The sequence below is a fragment of the Panulirus ornatus genome, chromosome 34 (assembly GCF_036320965.1).
Source record: "Panulirus ornatus isolate Po-2019 chromosome 34, ASM3632096v1, whole genome shotgun sequence".
Taxonomy (NCBI): domain Eukaryota; kingdom Metazoa; phylum Arthropoda; class Malacostraca; order Decapoda; family Palinuridae; genus Panulirus; species Panulirus ornatus.
The window spans coordinates 18,301,802-18,322,912 of NC_092257.1; the positions used below are offsets into that span (position 1 = coordinate 18,301,802).

At 44.4% G+C, this 21,111-nt stretch overlaps 1 protein-coding gene across 1 annotated transcript in view; it reads right to left on the bottom strand.

The window, feature by feature from the left end:
• Nucleotides 1-21,111, bottom strand: part of LOC139759965 (matrix metalloproteinase-25-like) — a 498,618-nt gene that overhangs the window by 21,921 nt on the left and 455,586 nt on the right. Inside the window, exon 4 of the mRNA XM_071682675.1 lies at nucleotides 5,663-5,759. Coding sequence (XP_071538776.1) covers nucleotides 5,663-5,759 — 97 coding nt within the window. The remainder of the gene's footprint in view (nucleotides 1-5,662; nucleotides 5,760-21,111) is intronic.

The window sequence follows — 21,111 nt, forward strand, 5'->3', positions numbered from 1 at the left end:
ATGGTGTGCTGAGAGGTACACGGTGGAGAAAGTGAAGACCACATTTAACTATTTTGCCGTAGTCATAGCTCTGGATGTCAATATACTGTTACGTAGCAGCTCTGATATACCTACATGCTCAACTTCCCACCAGACATAAAATTTCCTGGGCATGTTATACTTTGTTGTTTATGTATAAATGACTGCCCAATTAATGGACAGCTTGCAAGAGGCACTGGGGTTTCTCAGTACCGTATATACTCGTCTATAAGTCAACCTCATGTATAGGTCGACCCTTGATTTTTGGCTAAGAAATCAATTTATGACATGACTCGTGTATAGATCGACCCAAGTTTTTGAGGGTAAAGGAACAACAAATTAGGGTAATAAAACACCATGTTTTATGGCATATACAACTCATTTCAGAAAATCCTCAATAAAAAAACACTACTTCCTATAAACTGAGGTTCGCTGGGCCTGAAACACCGAGCGCCGAAGGCAAATTGCTTACCATTTATTATTGTATATTCTGTATCATTTCATAATAAGATTATGATTAATAAAAGCCAAATGCTATATTTCAAAATAAAAGTTCTTACTCCTCATTTTGTGGACCACATCTACCCAATCTTTCGTTTCACAATGAAAATGATTCTGGATGCAGACGAAAATGGCGTGAAACGGCACACTGTTGGGAAGGCGCATTTAACAGAATTCAAACAACGTATAATCTTTCCCTTTCTGACAGAACAGTATAATAAAACAAAATAACGTATAACCTTCCCCTTTCTGACAGTACAATATAATAAAACAAAATCAAAATCTTCAACAAAAACATATTCAACCCAACCTTCCTAATGGTTGTGATAATTTATAGAACAATGATATTAGGTTTTGCGAATTTAGTATTATGTGCCACGACCGTCCTACCTAACTAGGTAACATCTAAGGTTAACACATTTATTTCTGGGTTCTCACTGTTGCTTACTGGACATATTTCTGAGCTACGATCCAGCATTTGAAGCATCGTGAGCTGTATTTCTTGGTGTTGAGGGCCTCAAGAATCGACGGTTCCTTCTGTATGTAATATCATATTCTGCTGTGGCCTCTTATGGCTCTTGAGCCATATGCTGACAGTAGCCTCTTCCTATCGTAACGCTGAATGGTTGTGCCGTAACGACATCTCCGTCCAATAGTGGCTTCCAAGTTTCTGTAGTTCGAGAGTCGTTCCGAAACAGCAGCAAGTGCACCTTTTCATTCGTTCTCCCCTCAGCATGTCGGTCTGGGTTTAAACGTTCCCTTTTGGTAGATATGAGGATTTTCGTGCACCTTCCCATAAGTTCAGGCCATCTTGGGATGTGTTACGAAAGTTCAAGAGATATTAGTCTTTATGATAATAGCGACATTTCTTCATCGTTGATTTTACAGTCTCGAAGCGGCTTCAGGTACGCCATTTGTTTTGGGGTGATAGAACTAGAAGTCTCAGAGAAGTTCCAAGCTTTCACGAAGGATTTGAATTGGTGTGAGGTGAATTTAGGACCACTGTCACCGACAACGTCAGGTATTCCATGTCAAGCAAAGTGGTGTTCTAATTTGAGCTGTCACTTACGATATTGTTCCCTATATGTAGGAGTAATCCAAGGAGACCAGTTTCACAAAGTAATGTTGATCTTTGATGACAAAGACATCAGTCCCTGCCTTTTCGCAGGGTCGTCCCGGAACATCATGATGATCAAGAATTCCTGCAGATTATCCAAGCAGGTACGTAGCGCATATCCTACACGATTCAATGAATGCACGAATCTAGGCCGACATGCCGGGCCTGAAAAATAGGGTCACAAGGCCTCCGAATTCATGAATTTACACCAGAGTATCCTGCTTTTATCTCTTCTTTCATGTCAAAACGAACAGAGGAAAGCATGAGAACTCCTCTGCTCTACGAAGTAATGAGAGCTTGCTCTCCTCTTAAGAATTATGTCATACTGAACAGTCACCTCGTTCCTGAACTTAAAATATGAGGGTAAGCATACCGGGAGGTGTGCATTCTCCATAGGCCACCCATTCACATTTCCAATTACCAACACATTCTTCCATGAAACTATGTCTAGATTTACAAAATTTGTTGATATTAACTGAGTTTTAAATAGGTTAATTACATTTTGCTCTGCACCAAGAGATAGATTTACCATGTTTAATCTTCTTGGTAGATACATTTCTCATGCAATAGTTTCCTTACTTTCAACAGTTCAGTCTGAACACTAGAATCCCTGATGCCTGACCCTGTTCTCTCTCTTAACAACGAGTCTTTACACAGGGCACTGTACCCACAGGTTTTGATGAGGTTTTAGGGTTTGAGTAAAACTCATAAAAGAATTCGCCATTCTCTTGACAACATCTGTTAAAGGAATCTTTTATACGTTTGACTGACCTCACCCATGACATTTCTAAAATTTCTCCAAGATTTCCTGAACATTTCCATAGCTCTCGTTACGGTGAAACTCGAAACCTTTATATGCCTTTAAGGCATCATCAGCAAAACCTGTTGAGAAGAGAGCAACCTGTTTGTCATTTTATTAAGCATGCAGGCGAGACAATAGAGCATATATCTCCATCTTAGTTGAAATAACTTCCATCTGTCGGTAGCTATTATCTCCAGAAAGGGGGAGGGGGGAGTGGTGGTTGCTAGACGCCCAAGGGTGGACATGATGGGCTCAGAGCCCACCCTGAGCATCGTCGTCATCACTCATCTTAACAAGAAAATCTCAAGAAATGCCAGTAAGAATAATGCAGCCTACCCCACAATGGCTTGTAATCATCCCAGGGCGTGCCAGCTGGTATAGTCTGCATGCGAGCAGGGTTGGCGGGGAATGCGAGGAGTCCACCTCATCTTATCTTAAAAAGTCCGCTCTATAATAGTGTTGTGCACTTCTCTGCAATCTTACCCAGCTGCCACTATGTTTAGCGTTGAACAGATGACGCCAGTTTTCGTGTGGGTATAAGACAACGGACGCGGGTATTAGATAAAGAAGTGGATAAGCGGAACTGTATTTCCCCAACATGGCTCCGCTGGTAAAATATAAACACACTTAAGAAAGAAAGTTATGGAGGCGCACTTTAGCGCAGAGTTCGAATAACCTAACAGTTTATTCCAACCTTCCACTAAGCAAACACAAAATCAATCCTTCGTAACATTCTTCCTGGTCAACGTTTTGCCCAGCTTCTGTCATGGTTTCTGGTTACTCTGGTACTGTCAATATTGTTCATCTGATCCATGGTGGAGGACACCTTTCCAGCCCTCCTAGCCTTTGTATGCAGCGCATTTTTCTTAATGCAGGGACCATTTTAGTTACTCTTCTGGTGTAAAGCAAACTCAACCTGAAAGCCTTTGATCGAGGAAGAGAAAGAGTTATTATGCTTGTACAAATACCATAAATGTATCACACAAAAATATACGAATGCCCCGGAGAGGCATTCATATATCATTGCCTCTTCCCAACCGCACTCTCTCGGTACGCAGAGACGCCTTATGGCACAAGCAACTGTAGTTAGCACCGGGGAAAAGAATCATAAGTTATGGTCATCCATACAGCATAATGTATTACCCTACGGGGAACCAAGACGCACTTGTAAGTGTGGCCTTTTTTTCAACGTCAATTAAACAAATGCGCGCTTTATCCATATGTAGAGATGCCTCTGTCACAAGCAATTACAGCTTGTGCTGGGAAAGAATCCTGGTCTCCATGCTGACCCATGTTACCCTATGAAGGAAGGCAAGGTCTTGAATCAGCCCCACATCAATTAGTGAGCTAAGTAGCAACCTTCTTCTGGGCACAATTCATGGTGATAATGAGTTAGTACATGGTGATTATAAGGCTAGGCCATTTAGGGCTTAATATACAGCCAGGAAAAATGAAGAACGTGCCAGGAAAGCCACATAAATATTCAAAGAAAATTGACATGTGGTTGAAATCAATCTTAGATGAGTCCAGAATAAATAACAATGCAACAACAGAGAGGAACAGTTCCTTCTTTTGGGAAAGTAAAACAAAGGGGAGGAATTTAAGCCCCCGGTCCCTCCCCTTTTAGTCACCTTTTGCGACACGCACGGAAGTATTTTTTCTCCCCTATCCCCAGGGATAATATATATATATATATATATATATATATATATATATATATATATATATATATATATATATATATATATATATATATGTAGGTTTGCGGCAGGGGTGTGTGATGTCTCCATGGTTGTTTAATTTGTTTATGGATGGGGTTGTTAGGGAGGTAAATGCAAGAGTCTTGGAAAGAGGGGCAAGTATGAAGTCTGTTGGGGATGAGAGAGCTTGGGAAGTGAGTCAGTTGTTGTTCGCTGATGATACAGCGCTGGTGGCGGATTCATGTGAGAAACTGCAGAAGCTGGTGACGGAGTTTGGTAAAGTGTGTGGAAGAAGAAAGTTAAGAGTAAATGTGAATAAGAGCAAGGTTATTAGGTACAGTAGGGTTGAGGGTCAAGTCAATTGGGAGGTGAGTTTGAATGGAGAAAAACTGGAGGAAGTGAAGTGTTTTAGATATCTGGGAGTGGATCTGTCAGCGGATGGAACCATGGAAGGTGGATCATAGGGTGGGGGAGGGGGCGAAAATTTTGGGAGCCTTGAAAAATGTGTGGAAGTCGAGAACATTATCTCGGAAAGCAAAAATGGGTATGTTTGAAGGAATAGTGGTTCCAACAATGTTGTATGGTTGCGAGGCGTGGGCTATGGATAGAGTTGTGCGCAGGAGGATGGATGTGCTGGAAATGAGATGTTTGAGGACAATGTGTGGTGTGAGGTGGTTTGATCGAGTAAGTAACGTAAGGGTAAGAGAGATGTGTGGAAATAAAAAGAGCGTGGTTGAGAGAGCAGAAGAGGGTGTTTTGAAATGGTTTGGGCACATGGAGAGAATGAGTGAGGAAAGATTGACCAAGAGGATATATGTGTCGGAGGTGGAGGGAACGAGGAGAAGAGGGAGACCAAATTGGAGGTGGAAAGATGGAGTGAAAAGGATTTTGTGTGATCGGGGCCTGAACATGCAGGAGGGTGAAAGGAGGGCAAGGAATAGAGTGAATTGGAGCGATGTGGTATACAGGGGTTGACGTGCTGTCAGTGGATTGAATCAAGGCATGTGAAGCGTCTGGGGTAAACCATGGAAAGCTGTGTAGGTATGTATATTTGCGTGTGTGGACGTATGTATATACATGTGTATGGGGGGGGGGGGGCCATTTCTTTCGTCTGTTTCCTTGCGCTACCTCGCAAACGCGGGAGACAGCGACAAAGTATAATAAATAAATAAATAAATAAATATATATATATATATATATATATATATATATATATATATATATATATATATATATATATATATATATATATATATATATATATAGATAGATAGATAGGCAGGTATGTAGATAAAATGACAAAGATGATCCTTTACCCATAAACTGAGATAGATACACACAAACAGCAGGGTGAATAAAGTAAAAAGCTCCGAGCAGATAGAGGGGAAACCCTCCTCTGTACACTCTCCTGTGGTTCTCCTTATCAGCCTTACCTACCAACTCCAGTTCTTTTCCCTGGCATTCCCTTACTCACCAGCTGATAAGGTATTCAATCCCGTAAGGTACCATGAAAACTATGCTCACCTCCGTGGCCATCCTGATCTCCCTCTCTATCTCCCATCGGGTCAGGTCGTCTGGCTGACCCGTCTTCTCACGGATCCTGGTGGGGTAGGAGCGGATCCTGTGTGCAAAAGAATCCTTCGTTAATCCTGACGTAGGTTAGGCCCCATCATATACATGAGTCGTGTGTGTGTGTGTGTGTGTGTGTGTGTGTTATGTGGGAGAGTTTTACACTCGTATTGTTATGAGTGTGTGTGTGTGTGTGTGTGTGTGTGTGTGTGTGTGTGTGTGTGTGTGTGTGTGCTATGTGGGAGAGTTTTACACTCGTAGTGTTATGTGTGTGTGTGTGTGTGTGTGTGTGTGTGTGTGTGTGTGTGTGTGTGTGTGTGTGTGTGTGTGTGTGTGTGTGTGTGTGTGTGTGTGTGCGTGCGTGTGTGTGTGTGTGTGTGTGTGTGTGTGTGCTCAAGTATGGAGACTACAGCAATATGCAAAAAAAGGTCATTATGAATAAGCAGCATGTTTACACATGACTCTGATACAGTACAGTGTTGGCTCAAGTTTGCCCCTTACATAGATCTGTGTATATTGACAAAATCTATGAAGTGTATGTTTCTATGTTACGTCTGTGTAATAAAGTCTAACTAGATAACAAATTATACTACAATATAAACACAAAGAAAATCACATAATTCATATTTACAAGGACAATGGGAAAACAACGAAATTTATAAGAGGAAAATTTATGTGCGTGAACGCACCTTACATTTTTTGTTAGATGGATGGTCATTTTGTAAACACTCAATATAAAACCCAAATCCTTATTCACATTCTAATGATAATACGAAGACCGAACACGCTCTGACTATATATATACATGGCTTTTCCCTAAGGTTAAAAGCAAATGAAGTTATACAGTTAAACGCTGGAAGTATAGTGAAGGCATAGCAGTGCAGAACTCTTCCCTACGTAAAATGGCAAGAAAATATAATATAGACCTAGATTTGAGAGGAAAGCTTCGGAAAGTACGCAACTGTTCGCACATCCAGTGGGCAACTGGATATTTGGAACCAGAACTCGTTACCCCATTTTCGATTGATGAAGGGCACACATGCTCAACCTCGGTCCCTCTTACACAACATAGCAAAAGGCGCTTAACACGCTTATCCTCTCAATACTATAACCATGACCTGGACCTCATACGACAGTTCGGAAAATAATTCTTGCATCATTCGCGCTCCTGTCACTTTCTGCCACTAGAGATCTCTCGTTCCCGAGTGGCAAGTTCCACACCACAACTGCATGGAGGTTGCTAGTTGAGCTAGTGGGGACTGCTACAAGAGCAGCCCTGTTCCACACAGTTGTGAACATTGTCGATAAAACGTAATGTGAGTGAGTGCGTGTCTGACACAGTTTCCCCTTGTCTCTACTGTATGTATTTTCTCTGGATATTCAACGTATTCTGGCTGCACAGTCTATCTAACCAACCGTTAATTATTATCATTATCAATTCTTATAATTATCATCATCATTGCTATCACTCGTGAGCGACGGCAGACTTATTCTACTGACACAAGACTTCTACCAGAAGACTCACACAGAGACTCAAATACCCAGCTTCAGTCACCTCACTACCACCAGACCTATACCTCTGAGAAGTTGTCTATGTCAGAGCATTGAAAGGATGGTCCTCCAGTCGTTAATTTTACTTGGATTTAAGATCTATCCTCCACTCACATATGTTTTCATGCATGGGAAGGGTGTGCATCACAACACTGCTACCTTGTTAACTCTTCATATCGAATACAATGAGACCCACTTGCTTAATCTTAAAGCCACTTGCGACATTGCCAAGCGACGTGTAGCATTATATGAACTCGCTAAAATGACTGTAAGGGGGTCTGCTCTATATCGTTGCAAATGATACAGAAAAGAATTCAAAGAGCCTGAACTTGGTACTCCGCAGGATGGATATACTTAGTCCCATGCCTCCACGCCCAAGAACACGGAACACTATATAGTTACGCTGAAGATAAGAGCAAGACGTCTAGATACATGTGTAAAGGCTGGGACTCATTATTTCTCCTAAAAACACAAGAATCTTCGACAGCTCCTAGAAGTGGTGTCATACCAGAAGGATTCCAATGCCCAAGTCAGACGGTAAAGAGTCATTTACCGTCGTGCCTGGGAAGCCGATTTGTTTTTTCCCACGATAGTGCTGTGGATGTGGGCTTTCCCTCACCCTTCAGGTCGCTTGATGTGACGGGGGATCTCACTGGACAGTTGAGTGAACTGAGATGGAAAGCTTTTATCACCTCGTAGTCGAGAGGCAAACTCACTGGCCTGCCACACGGTGGTTCTGGGTTCGTATCATTGTTTCCATCAATTTCATGTGTTCAATGCGTCGTTTTCTCTCTATAACTGTCCTGTTTTACAGATATGGAGGTGTAGTCGTAGATATACAGGTGTGGACGTGCAAGTGTGAAGGTACACATCTCTAGTTACAGGTGTGGAGGTGCAGGGAGAAGAGGTGTGTGTATGTGTGTGTGGTGGGGGGGGGGGGGCGTATATGTGAGGTACAGGCGTATTGTGCATATGCAAAAGTACACCTTTAAAGGTACAGGTATGGAGCTACACATATTTAAGTGCAGGTGTGGAGGTACAAGTGCTGGTGTCGAGGTACATTTCTGGAGATTACAGGTGTGGAGGTGTACGTGGAGATCCAGGTGTGGAGATACAAGTATGGAAGTGGCGCGGAGGTAAAGTTGTGGCGGTAGTTGTTGAGTTTAGTGGCGTGACTACTACTGCTGCTGCTAGGCTAGCAGGCTAGGCTCACGGAGCAGGACGTACGAGCCCGGCACACCATGTATCACAACAAACCCCCTTATCAGTAAGACCTTGGGTTAAACTACGGTTTTTTTTCCTGATGTTGTCTTGGTCAGAGTTTAATTTCTCCCTTGATTCCTTCCTGTGGCGGTCCCTGCGGCAGGAGTTATTCACTTCCGTATTCACGAATAGAGCAAAGCGGAGATAATGGCCCACCAGACGTCATAGTGGGTCTGGCGAAGGCCCCAGTCACCCCGTAATGTGACGTGCTGTGTGTGTGTCCTCGTTCTTGTACCAAACTGATTTTGAAGTCCGTCAACATGTAAATGTCATGGAAACAAAAGTTGAAGGATAAACAAACATAAATATGGAAGCTATTGTGCTTTAGGAAATGTGGTTGTTGGTTGGTTATTTGAACCTCAGGGCTATTGAATGCCAGGGATATTAAGGTCTTCAAGTTATAAACCATCAATCGACCTTACGCGCTCTCACTGGCTTTAAAAGAAATATGAAACTTTGATGCGTAGTATATAAGTAGGTACTGTTATGATGGTCTGGTATATAAATAAGTTATTACTTTTTTTTCACCAGGTGTTTCTTTTAAAGCGATTCACTAAAAGTTACTGAGCACAGATTTTTTTTTTTGTTACCTTTTAATCATATGTTTTGGTAGATGACCTGATCACATTTCAGGAATGTCTGCCGAAGATATATCAAAATACTGATTTTCAGGCACTTGACAGGATGACTATAAAGATGTCCCAACTTACCCTGGCAGGCCATAGAACTGGGTCGTCTCCCCAAAGGCCTGTCGACTATGTCTTTTCTCATAGAACATCTCCAAATCGGAACCCAATGTATTGCAGCTGCTGTATAAAAACTAAATTGACAATCTACGGATACGTCCATGGCTCTCAGGGTTGTGACATTGTACAGTCCTAATCATGGTGCTGATAACTGATTTGAATTGCATGATGGTGTACTTGACTTATGCAAAGTCTTTGATAGATTATGATGCACTGGTTACAGTCCTACTTAACAGTAAAGGCACAATAGATATCCAGAATGAAGCCTTACGATTTTTGGCTGTCCCAAAACCACTTGACATGCTGAAAGAATTTGGTAAACTTATCTAGCATTGAGGATAGGATAATAGAATTCAATCTCATGATGGGACTTAAACCTCTGTGTGGCGACCCAGATAATGTTGTCTCTGCAGAAGCGTTTTAAGCATGTATACTATAGACTAACAAGTGTATCTAAAGGGATCCAAATGAAAACCACTCAAGATAATGTTTGGACTACATCAGTTGCACAGAACTAAGGAGAAACAGTACATCTGCCTCCCAGGCAATCTACTCGCTCTGAAATCACCATACGTAACGTACTTGTCTCTGAAGTCAGATAAAGATATGTGAAGATAATTGGAAAATGATTCAAATTATATTTTGCGGTCTCTCTTTGCCACTAGGTTAGGTCTTACCGAGGCTCTAACCCATTTCGATATCTAGTGGCATGAACTGAACAGTTTGTCGCCTGAATTAAGGGCACATACACAATATGTCTTCAACTGTGACAAGATGAATTTTTTTTTAGGGACAGATCCAAGCCAACCATAATAAATATGGTGTGGCACATCTTATTATATAGAACCAGATATCTGAAACTCTGAGGTTACATCTAGTTTTTGCAAGTAGAAAATGTGTTTACTTTGTGAAAGACTGTAAGCTCAGGTAATGACCCAGGTTTGTAGCAACATATGTCATAATTACATGGCTACAGGGGTCTGTTAACGACCCTTTACGACGTCTCTAATCCTCTTCCGCTACTGCTCACAAGATGAGCATGGGGGTGGCCATACCGCTCACAGGATGAGCATAGAGTGGACCTAACGCTCACACGATGAGCATGGGGTGGCCCTAACGCTCACAAGATGAGCACGGGGTGGCCCTAACGCTCACAAGTGAGCATAGGGTGGCCCTAACGCTCACAAGATGAGCATGGGGTGGCCCTAACGCTCACAAGATGAGCATAGGGTGGCCCTAACGCTCACAAGATGAGCATGGGGTGGCCCTAACGCTCACAAGATGAGCATAGGGTGACGTTACCGCTTCCATGTCGAGCATGGAGTTTTCCTCATGCTCACAGGATGGGAATGGTGTGGGCCAGCACCGTTCACAGGATGAGTATGAGTTCCACAATAAAGTAGCTGCTTGACAGTGGAAAGAATAGTCTAACGTTCCCTCTACGCACTCCTCAATCCATCTGATCAACCAACCTTGTGTTTTTTTCTGCTTTTATAGTCATCGATTTGGTGAGGGCAGAAACATGCCGTGGTCATAGCATTCCCGGATGAAAGACAAAAAAAAAAAAGGGGGGGGGTGATATATAGCTCCATGGGTGTTTGTAGACATGGACTCCTGGTGGTGGAAAGGCCGTAGGAAGTGGGAAAGGCGAGAGACGGAGAAGAATTTCACAGCTTCTTATTCGGGGGAAGAGACATCATATCGGTCAGCCCTTGTGTGTCAGAATCTGTGGGAAGCAGCGACCAGGCAAGTGCCACAGTTCCGCGCATCAGTTGCGGCGATACATGCAGATTGCTCACGAGAGCCGAGGCTGAAATGACGCCTACAGAACAAAAAGAAGACATCGAAATAGCACAGCGTATGGAAGAGGATGACTGAAGAGAGGTGATACCTGGAGAAGTGATAAGGAAGTAGGCTTCTCATTCCAGTCTCGTTAAGAGAGAGGCAGGGAAGGACCCATGCGACATGCGAGCAATACTCCATACTAGGGTGAATGAGACCCTTGTAGATATGGCACAACCGCTCACAAGAGAAAGAATTACGGCACCTACACAACAACCCAGCTTGTGGCAGGTAGATTTGCTGATGTTCATTATATGGAGGATATAGTTATACCCAACGTGTTAAATGGTATTGAAGGGTGGAACTTGAGCGTTCTGAAATATAACAGAGCGAAGAGAGTGAGCACTTCACAGAGGTACACAGAGAGAAGTCGCCCAGGTCATTGCTTCCCCACTCCGAGAGATCTGTTTACTGCCAAAGAAAGGTCGAGCAATGGACGGAATAAAATGAGTTAAGGGATGAAGAGCCCAATCGTTGGCGTGAGAGTGAATAAGGTTAGAAGCTGACGACAGAAAATTGATATTGGAGTGAAGAAAGTTTGCGATACGTCAGAGGAGGGTGACAAGTTGGAACTCAATTGCGAGGACAAGAGGCGGGAGTCGCTCCATCAATAACTACCGCAACGGACCGACTAGAGAAGAAGCTATGCATTGCTAAACAGAGAGAAACAAAAAAGCCAAAAGCTGAAAGTGTAGAAAGCCAATTGTCACATGCTTTGATGTGGAAAGCCACGACAAAAGGTGGGAGTTGGTGTCCTAAGGTGATTCACCATTAAACCTTACGCTGCGAGAGCCGTAGTGATGATCAGCAAGAAGGAGATAGGATTCTACGTGTTTTAAGAAAGTTAGAGTTAAGGAGTCTTTCAAAGACGTTTAGAGACAGCAGATGTGACAAATGTGACAACAATGGAACGATAGTTGGCGGGGTTAGAACAGTCTCCTTTCTTAGGGATGGACGATACCAAGGCATGCTTCCAAGAGCAAGGGAAAATTTGGGCTTCAAGACAGACACAACATATTTGTCCACACAACTGAAAATTTTCCCGCTCACGATATATACCATCCAGATATGAAATCTTCAGAATGAAAAGAAAACTCTATCACGTACAACAAAGTCCATTTCGTGTGAGGTTCCTGAAACAAACTGTTTTCCGTCGTCTCCTCATAAGGACGTAGTTTCAGCATTATCTACAATCATATATTCCAGTCTACAGCATGGGGAAGTGGTTCAGCATTATCTACAATCATATATTCTAGTCTACAACATGATGACGTAGTCACAGCATTACCAACATCAGGTTCCAGTCTGCAATATGGTGAAGTAGTCGCAGCATTACCAACAACATGTTCCACTCTAAAACTTTACATTTGATTGTGTCAGCATTTGTCTACTTCGTCCAACCTACCTGTGAACATCCCTACTCGCTTTACAACGGCTGAAATTCAATGTCCTGTATATTAGCTCTCCATTCTGTAATTTTCTCCCACTTTTTTTTTTACACTCGTAAGATATTGTTTAAAATCCCCCATGGAAATTTAAAAAACTAAAAGGGTTATATTAAAGTGATACTCTTCTCACAGAGCGCCACTTGCAACAGCATAATGACCGTGTTATCATTAGAGATGAAGAGTCGACGAATCATGTACTTCATGTCGATTACTCTTGGGTACAACGTTTATGTTCAAACAAACAGATAGACACCACAGACATCACACCATCAGATCTCAGCGGGCCTCTGTGGGGGCGGACAAGCCGCTGACATTTCAAAGGGGATTATTTTCTTAAACTTTATGTGCGATAAGCCTTAACTCGTCGGCTTTTGTTAAGTATGAAAATGCGAGACAGCTTAGCTTTCAATATACACATGTGTGTGATGACGCACACACACACACGATATATATATATATATATATATATATATATATATATATATATATATATATATATATATATATGCCTTCCTAAGTTACATTGAAAGTGGAACTCTCGATTACAACTGTTTTAAGCTACGCTTCCCTTATGCATTCGTAACTAGAAGGTATGAAAATCTTACTGAAGGGTTTGAGAGTTTCTTTAAAAGCACCCACAATGTCCTGCCTATAACAAAGCCCATACACTATACCTGTACTCCTTGCGCGAGACACTATTCTACAAGACCAAACTAATATTTGCAGCAAGAGCCGCGAGTATACTGGCAGGTGGCGCGGAAGACGATACAGAGTACGCACCAACTGCAGGGACTGCGCCGAAGGTTCGCTCTCATCGGCAGTAAATATGTATTGCCTATACTACATATTTGGCTTTTATAGACATTTCCCCACTTTTTTTTTTTTCATTCGGCTTACACTTGCAATTTTCGAGAGTGGTCATGTGAATTGTGATGTGAATGCTGAGGTTGTTGATGATATGGTGGTGAGGGATGTGCTTTCCGCAGAGAGGAGATCTAGTCTTGGGGCTATTGTCTTGGTCAAGGTCTGTACCTTGTGTGTTCATGTTGCTTCGTATGTGATATTGCTGCTATTTGTGTGAGAGGAGAGAGTTTTTCCACCCGTCCCTTACTCTGTTATATATGTGCCGTGTCTTTTACTCCTTTGTGCGACTTGACACACCCACCCTCGCAGCCTGAGCCAGGTGCTTATTCATCGACCAGCCACGAGGGGAGGGTGAACAGCTGGGATTGACTGTGGGTCGACTGCTGCACCCAATATTTCACAGATCTTCATCTAACTTCTAGTCATACCGTCATGTATAGCATATCAGTGTACAGTCTTGATAAATCCACGGTCTTGGGGAACATACTGTTCGTCTCTACGTCGGCTTCGAGCTTTTTCTTCCTGTAAGCATGTGTCAATAAAAGACTGGAAACTGAATTCAGGATTCGAAACCATGGGGTTCCGTGTTGATGTGTGTGCCAGTATCTACGTTTATGGATAAGTGCATATCTTTGTTGCTTATGCAAGGTTGCATATGCGTGTCAGGTACGCTAACACCCTCTCGACTGTGGTTAGCTTTCCAGTACAGTGCACGATCCTAATATAAGATTATCAGCTCACGTGTTGTGAGAGGTGCTCCCCTGAGTTGACCATCTTGGGTGTAAAAGCCGGCCTATCCGAGGTGCTGGGTGTAGTGCTAGCCTCACTTTAGATAGTGGGTGTAACGGCCAGCCCCTCCTTTGGTGTCGGATGTAGGTTTGGTCCCATCTTTAGAACTAACACACTTCACATGAACGTGTCAAGGAACCATTTATCTGAGTTCCCATGTGGTTTGGCAAGTGAAGGAAGTCACTCGTAATCTCAGTTTAATCTAAATAAACTCCAGTGTTCATTAATCTTTACAAAAATTATATACTTGGGCAGAAATCTTTTTATTTTCCCTATATGACAAAAATGATTTAGTTGAACTTGTCACATTACTCACCCATGAAGTATTATGTCTTACAACATCGAAAGAGTTCTCTAGTGAGAGGTACAATAATAAAAAAAAGGAGGGACAGTATCACTTTATTGTGTAAAAGTTGGACATACATAAGACCTTGTTTGGCCTAGCCTGCTGGTGAATTCCTGTCACAAATCCACAGAGCTCTGGCTGGTCAAGGTTTACAAACACAAAATATGATGCTTACATTAGCTTTGCTGGACCACTTACTGTACATACCTGTACTCACACATACCAGGAACTGTGGGCTATGAACACAAGCAGTATTACGACTTATGACAAATTTGAGTTTCAGTTTTTCCTCAGAGGTTCTAATCATGGATGGAGGACCTCAGTGAGACCAGGTATCGAAGCTGTCTAGGTATAAAAATGTTAACTGATTACTATCATAACCTCCCATTTCTGTAATATCTCTAACATCTTATCTGTGTATTTGCATCCAAATGGCTGCCTAAATCGAACATACCGTTCTTTATTTGAGTTATACCTATATACATGTTTGTTTACACACGAGTACAGCTCAGTGGCAGACAGGTGTCTACGACTGTAAACGTCTTCTTGTAGTCCAGTTGGAGGAAACCTGCAAAGCCTTGCCAGAGATGAAAACATTATACAGGAACCTATAGTGAAAATAAGACAGTTTCCTTATGATGATCACAGAAAACGAAATCCATAGGAGAAGAAAACGTGTCCATGATGTACTCATTAGAAAATGCAGCTGTATTACCTAGAGGAAATATGGCCCTCTGGAAAAACCGAAAACACACGGGTATGAGGAAGTTGGAAACATATTCTTGCGAAGATCTAGGCCACATGTCTATGAGGATCTAGGAGACACATGTCTATGAGGGTCCCGGACACATTTCTGAGAGAGTCTGAAACATGTCTGAGAGAGTCTAGGAACACATGTCTGAGAGGATCTAGGGCACACATGTCCGTGTGAATTTAGGAGACACAACACTGCGAATATAACTTGCAACTTTACGAAGAAAACGAGGAATACCAGCAAATCTTAAGAAAATAATTGAGGACCACAAAGATAGCCTCCTGAAGACAACCACACACACACACACACACACACACACACACACACACACACACACACATAAAGTCTACCGTATGCCAAGGAGAACCAAAGAGTAATACAAAGATGAAGAATGAACGATATAAAAAGAAATAAAGAAGAAAACTTTCAGTGAAGATGTATGTGGCTTATAAGGAGGCGGAGGAAAACGGGGCTGGCCAGAAAAATGAACCCCTTTGAGGACGGCGGCGACGCGTCGGTGCGGTGCGATCCTTTGAACTGTTAAGATACGTTCGCCCCTTGAGCACCACAGTACAACCCTGGGTTACGATGTTGGCCTGGCCTATGACCTGACCCCTGTCGCACCGTCGTTCCTCGAGGGGTTAAATGAACTCGACCAAGTGAGGAAAGGAGGAATGAGAGTGAGTGTGTGAGTGAGTGGTGGGCAGCCGCAGTGTTGGCCCCGCCACCACTTGTTTCTCTCATCAGCGGCAGACAACACCACCCTCGACTCACTGCACACCCTTAATGTAACCCTAACCCGGACCTAAGGCATAACAACACTGCTAGAAATATCTGCAATTATAGAATAGTTATAGCGCAAGGCATGTGTGACAGTAGGCTACTTGAAAACGGTTTTAAGTGTAAACTGGCTGTGTAACAGATGTATTTTGGCGGTTACGCGTCAATACTTACAGACGACAAAGAAAGCATAAAGATAAGCGTTAACTTCAGACATATATATATATATATATATATATATATATATATATATATATATATATATATATATATATATATATATATATATATATGACAAATTCTCGAAGTGTTTTAATGTACATACGAAATCATCTACAGTGGGTGTCTAGCCGCCAGCAGAGTAACCCCAGTGTGCCCGGCTGAACGGTGGGAACAAGGGCGGTCAGAACCAGTACAGACCACTACTTAAGCTCTCACAAAAGGGTCTTGGAAGAGAACCCTTCACGCCGGGGAACTAGTCAGGCGACTCCAGCGGCCGGTAAAACTGTGGAGCTCATGAAAAGAACGATAAGCTGGCAGTGTGGGATCCTTGGAGGGCGAAGGCGACCGGCTACTGACCCAGGTCAACTCGAAGACACTGAGCCACAGGCGAGGGAGAACAGACACCGAAACGCTTAACTACGAGCGCGGTGACAAAGCTCTGGTTGAGTCATCTGCAGGATGCGTGTGACGTGATAGAGGGGAGTGGTATAATGGAAGACGTCATGGAGGCTAAAGTTAGAGCGACTGACGTCATGGTACGTACAGAGCAGTGTTGTTACCTAATGGGTTATGGAAGACGTATTACCGTGTAAGGCGTTAGGTACAGGAGTTAAATACGAATGGAGAGGAATAATAAAAGTTTACGTCCAAACACCACAACCACCCATGGGTACATACAGTCAACCATCAATTGAGAGAGAGAGCTGCTCCTCCACCCATCCCTACAGTAGGTGCCCCTTCATCAAGCAGGTGCCCACACTTCACCGGCCAGCTGATCCTCCCCACACAGGATGCTAGGTTTCATAACTAGACATACTATCTAAAAAAAAAAAAAAAAGGAGATACGAGAAACGCCCGTGGACAGACCTCACTTGGGTATACCTTTTTGAAAGACGGTCACCTGACTTACTCAAAGCTGAAGAAAAAGTAGAACAAATTCAAAAAAAAGGAGCAATGAAAGTGATCGCGTTGTCTCATAATTAAGCCTTACGAGGAAAGACTTAAAGACCTAAAATTACCCTATAAAAAAAAGCCTGCACGGAGGGAAATGTAATGGCTACGTGTGCCAAAGTTTTTCACCTGGCGAGTGCTAGGCTACCACCAGGTGTAGTAGATACGAAGACTGTCAATATCTTCAAATCAGTGCGACACAAATACGTCAGTGGTATCGGTCATCAGTAAAAATCAAGAGTCTGGCTCCCCTGTAGAGCCATTTCAAAAACTGGGGACGAAACTCTCCCGTTAACACTTTCCTGCAAAATTCCCGTGGCAGTATATCATCTTTATGCTATATACTGCGTCTTCTCATTTTTCCCCCCCTGTCGACGGTTGAGCCAGATGGAGAGGTGGGTGGATGGGGAGGTGCCTTCTGTTTTACTATCCTGTTTCATTTACAGTTTAGGTTACGACACTGATAACCTCGTCCTGGACCGTCAGGTCTCTTGTTATATGCCCTCCCCATTGTATATAAACAGCACTGACCAGCAGATCCTGACACAGCCCTGGCCAACAGGTCCCCACACACGACTCCAGGCTGACAGGGGTCGATGGGGTTCCTTACAGTAGATCCTACGCACCCTATAGTCTCAATATTCCTTCACGAAAAACCTCTCTTCTTATGACTAAAACTTTAATCACACTGAATATGTTTAAATCAAACCTCTAAAGCAGATGTCCTTCATCCAGAGTTAGAGGATCAAATAGTATATAGATTCTAATTCTAATCATTTCGGTTTCTTCTATTTGACTCAAAACAGAGAAGCACCGAGACGGTTGGAGCGTCTTCAGGGAGAGTGGGCGAGGGCCGTCCTGCCCCCTCGCACAGACCGCCGCTTGTTGCCACATAAAGACACCCTTCACCAGCCCTAACCCACTCGTGGCACGCTCGAGGGCAGCAGCGGGGTTGGCTGGGTGTGGCTGAGGGTATGGCTTGGCTAGGGCTCAGGGGCTGGCTGGGCGTCGGGGCCGGCCAGAGACCAGGGACTGGGTGTTTGCAGGGCTTAGGATCCGGGCTCAAGGGCAGCTCAGGGGCAGGGTGTGTAGGATATGGAGAAGACTGGGTATTGCTGGGGGGGGGGGGGGTTCGGTCACTCGGGTAGGACAAGCAGGGCTACGGGGGCTGACTGGGAAAGGCTAGGAGAGACTGGGTTCATGTGGCGCGTGAGCCGGTGGGTGGGGATGGCGGGCTGCGGCTACGGGACGGGCTGGATTAGGTTTCGAGGCTGGGCAAGGGTAGCTGGGCGGGACCAGGAGGCTGGGACTACAAGGCTACAGAGAGAGAGAGAGAGAGAGAGAGAGAGAGAGAGAGAGAGAGAGAGAGAGAGAGAGAGAGAGAGAGAGAGAGAGAGAGAGAGAGAGAGAGAGAGAGAGAGAGAGAGAGAGAGAGAGAGAGAGAGAGAATAGAGCAAAGTAATTATGAGGTACTGTGACTCATAGTCTACTTCTTATATCCCGGACTGGCAGACAGACAGACGTGGGGGAGGCGCCAGCCCTTCCACAGTTACTGGCAATTGTCTGCTGACCGTGAATTCATGTTCATGGGACTACCAGTGTCCGTCCCTCCCATTCCACCCACACCCCGTGGTTTCAGCGAGGCAAAACACCGCCAGTACACTCCTCTGGTTGCCCCATGGACCACCCCGCACCCAACACGACACGCTACAGGGATATACACAATGAAGGATTTCCCGGAGCATCATTACCAGGCAAGTCTGGGTAAGCCGAGCCCTGCGTACGCTCCTGTGTTAACTATCGCTAACTGACGGTGGTGGCGGGACGGGAACCGGTCGCAAGACGGGTGATGGTGGTAAGGTGGCAGGACGGGTTATGGTGCAGGACGGGTGCTGGTGGAATGGTGACAGGACTGTTGGTAAGACGGGTATTGGAGGCATACGGGTGGTGGTGGTGGCAAGACGGGTGCTGGTGGTGGCATGGTGGCAAGACTGACTCTTGATGGATTTGTTGGCAGGACGGGTGCTGGTATCAGGAAGGGTATTGGTGTTACGGTAGTAGGACAGGGTGCTGGTGGCAGTGCGGCAGGTGTGGTGCATAGGGTTCTAGTGGCAATGCTACAGGTTGCATGACAAGGTATGGCGGTCGTCGAGGTCCTGTCGACCCCGATGGCAGGATGCATGACACATGAGACAGCAGTTGGTGGTGTTGGTAAGGTGGCAGGCCGCATGTCTGGTGTTGCGGCACCAGGTGGTGGTAGAGGTGGCACGGTGGCAAGAGTCACTCGGCAGTCAGGCGTTGGTGGCAGGAAGGTCATTCACCAGTGTGGCGGTGGTGGCAGGTCACTCATCAGTGTGGCGGTAGTGGCAGGAAGGTCACTCACTCAAGGAGGTTGTGATGGAGGGGCAGCACATCACATCCAAGTTGAGTGAGTCACCCGACTGTCCAGCTCAGGACCAACCCCATGGAACTCCTCTGGCCGACCTTACTGGAAATACAATCAACTTCCCAACACAGACGAGTGCAAACCTTCTACCCCACTAGAATAAAAAAACAAAACAAAACAAAAAAAAACCCCCACTTCTTTAAAACACATTATGTAGGAAAAAAAATCGACTCCAGCTGCAGTGAGGGTCTCTAAGTCATCCTCAACATCCTTCCTGAAGATACCAGTGAATGTCAAGGATTGACGAGAGGCGCAAGAGGCAGCTTTAAGAATCTCCGTAATGTCAATAGAGCCTTGCACTACTCTCCAATGAGGTTGGTTGGAAGGTCTTCCACAAGCGTGTGTTCCTGTGTACGAAGACCTCGGCAGCTCCTGCCGTCTCGACGTCAGGCCAGCAGCCTCCAAGGTCTCTATTACCCTGGGCCAGCATCTCACACAAGCTTCCTCGCTTCGCCAACGTGGCGGGCGGGAAAGTTTAAAAAACATCGCGTCTCATCACCACATGTTCGCCTTCACGTTTGCCAGGCCAGGCAACACTGCTTTTATAGAAAATATACATATCTGCTCAATTTGTTTTAAAAGAAGGAGATGGGGGGGATATTATGAACATTAAAAAGGAGGGTACGAAGTGACGACGAAAAGTGACCGAAAAAATCTGCTTCTGGAGGTTGGCGTCATACAACGATGGTTCACAGTGCTCAGAGCAGGATTGGTAGGGGTCGAAGCGGGGAAAGCATTCGTCTCCTAACACGTCTCCATTATTTGCTAAAACAATGCCACTGAGCAGCAGCAGCAGCGGTACCAACCAAGTCTTGAAACTATGGTCAAAATTTCGCCTCGCGCCGCGGACGAAGCTCAGGGAACCGCCTCAAAGAGCAGGCATCATCCCTCGCGTTTCTGGCAATACTGAAGTAAGGGGGGACGCGCCAACAGACAGGTCAGAGAAGGAGAGGAGACGACCGCTCTGTGACGTCACATCCGGTGGGGGAGATTGATGGAGTGCTGCTGCTAGTTATATTTAGATGCTAATTTCTTTACACTCGCAACTCGCGAGATATTACCGACTCCATCACCCCGAACTACGCCGAGGCCATCGCCAGCCTATCGCTTAACTCACATCTGAAGCGGTAATCTAGAAGGTAACATCCCGAAACCCTCCTTTCTGGATCCAGCACTACAAGATCACTCACACTTATCACTGATACATCACTCGTAACTATGAATTACTCCCGAGTTATTCTGGCATCCGTATTATAGAGTAGAGTGATACGCTACTCAGAGCGTATGTAGAATTCAGCTAGCTGCCTTACCAAGTGAGGCTTCATCGCCCATAGCTATAAAACACAGAGCTACGAACTACAACTCTCTGGTATCCTCAAACCACATCTGTAAAGTAACCCAA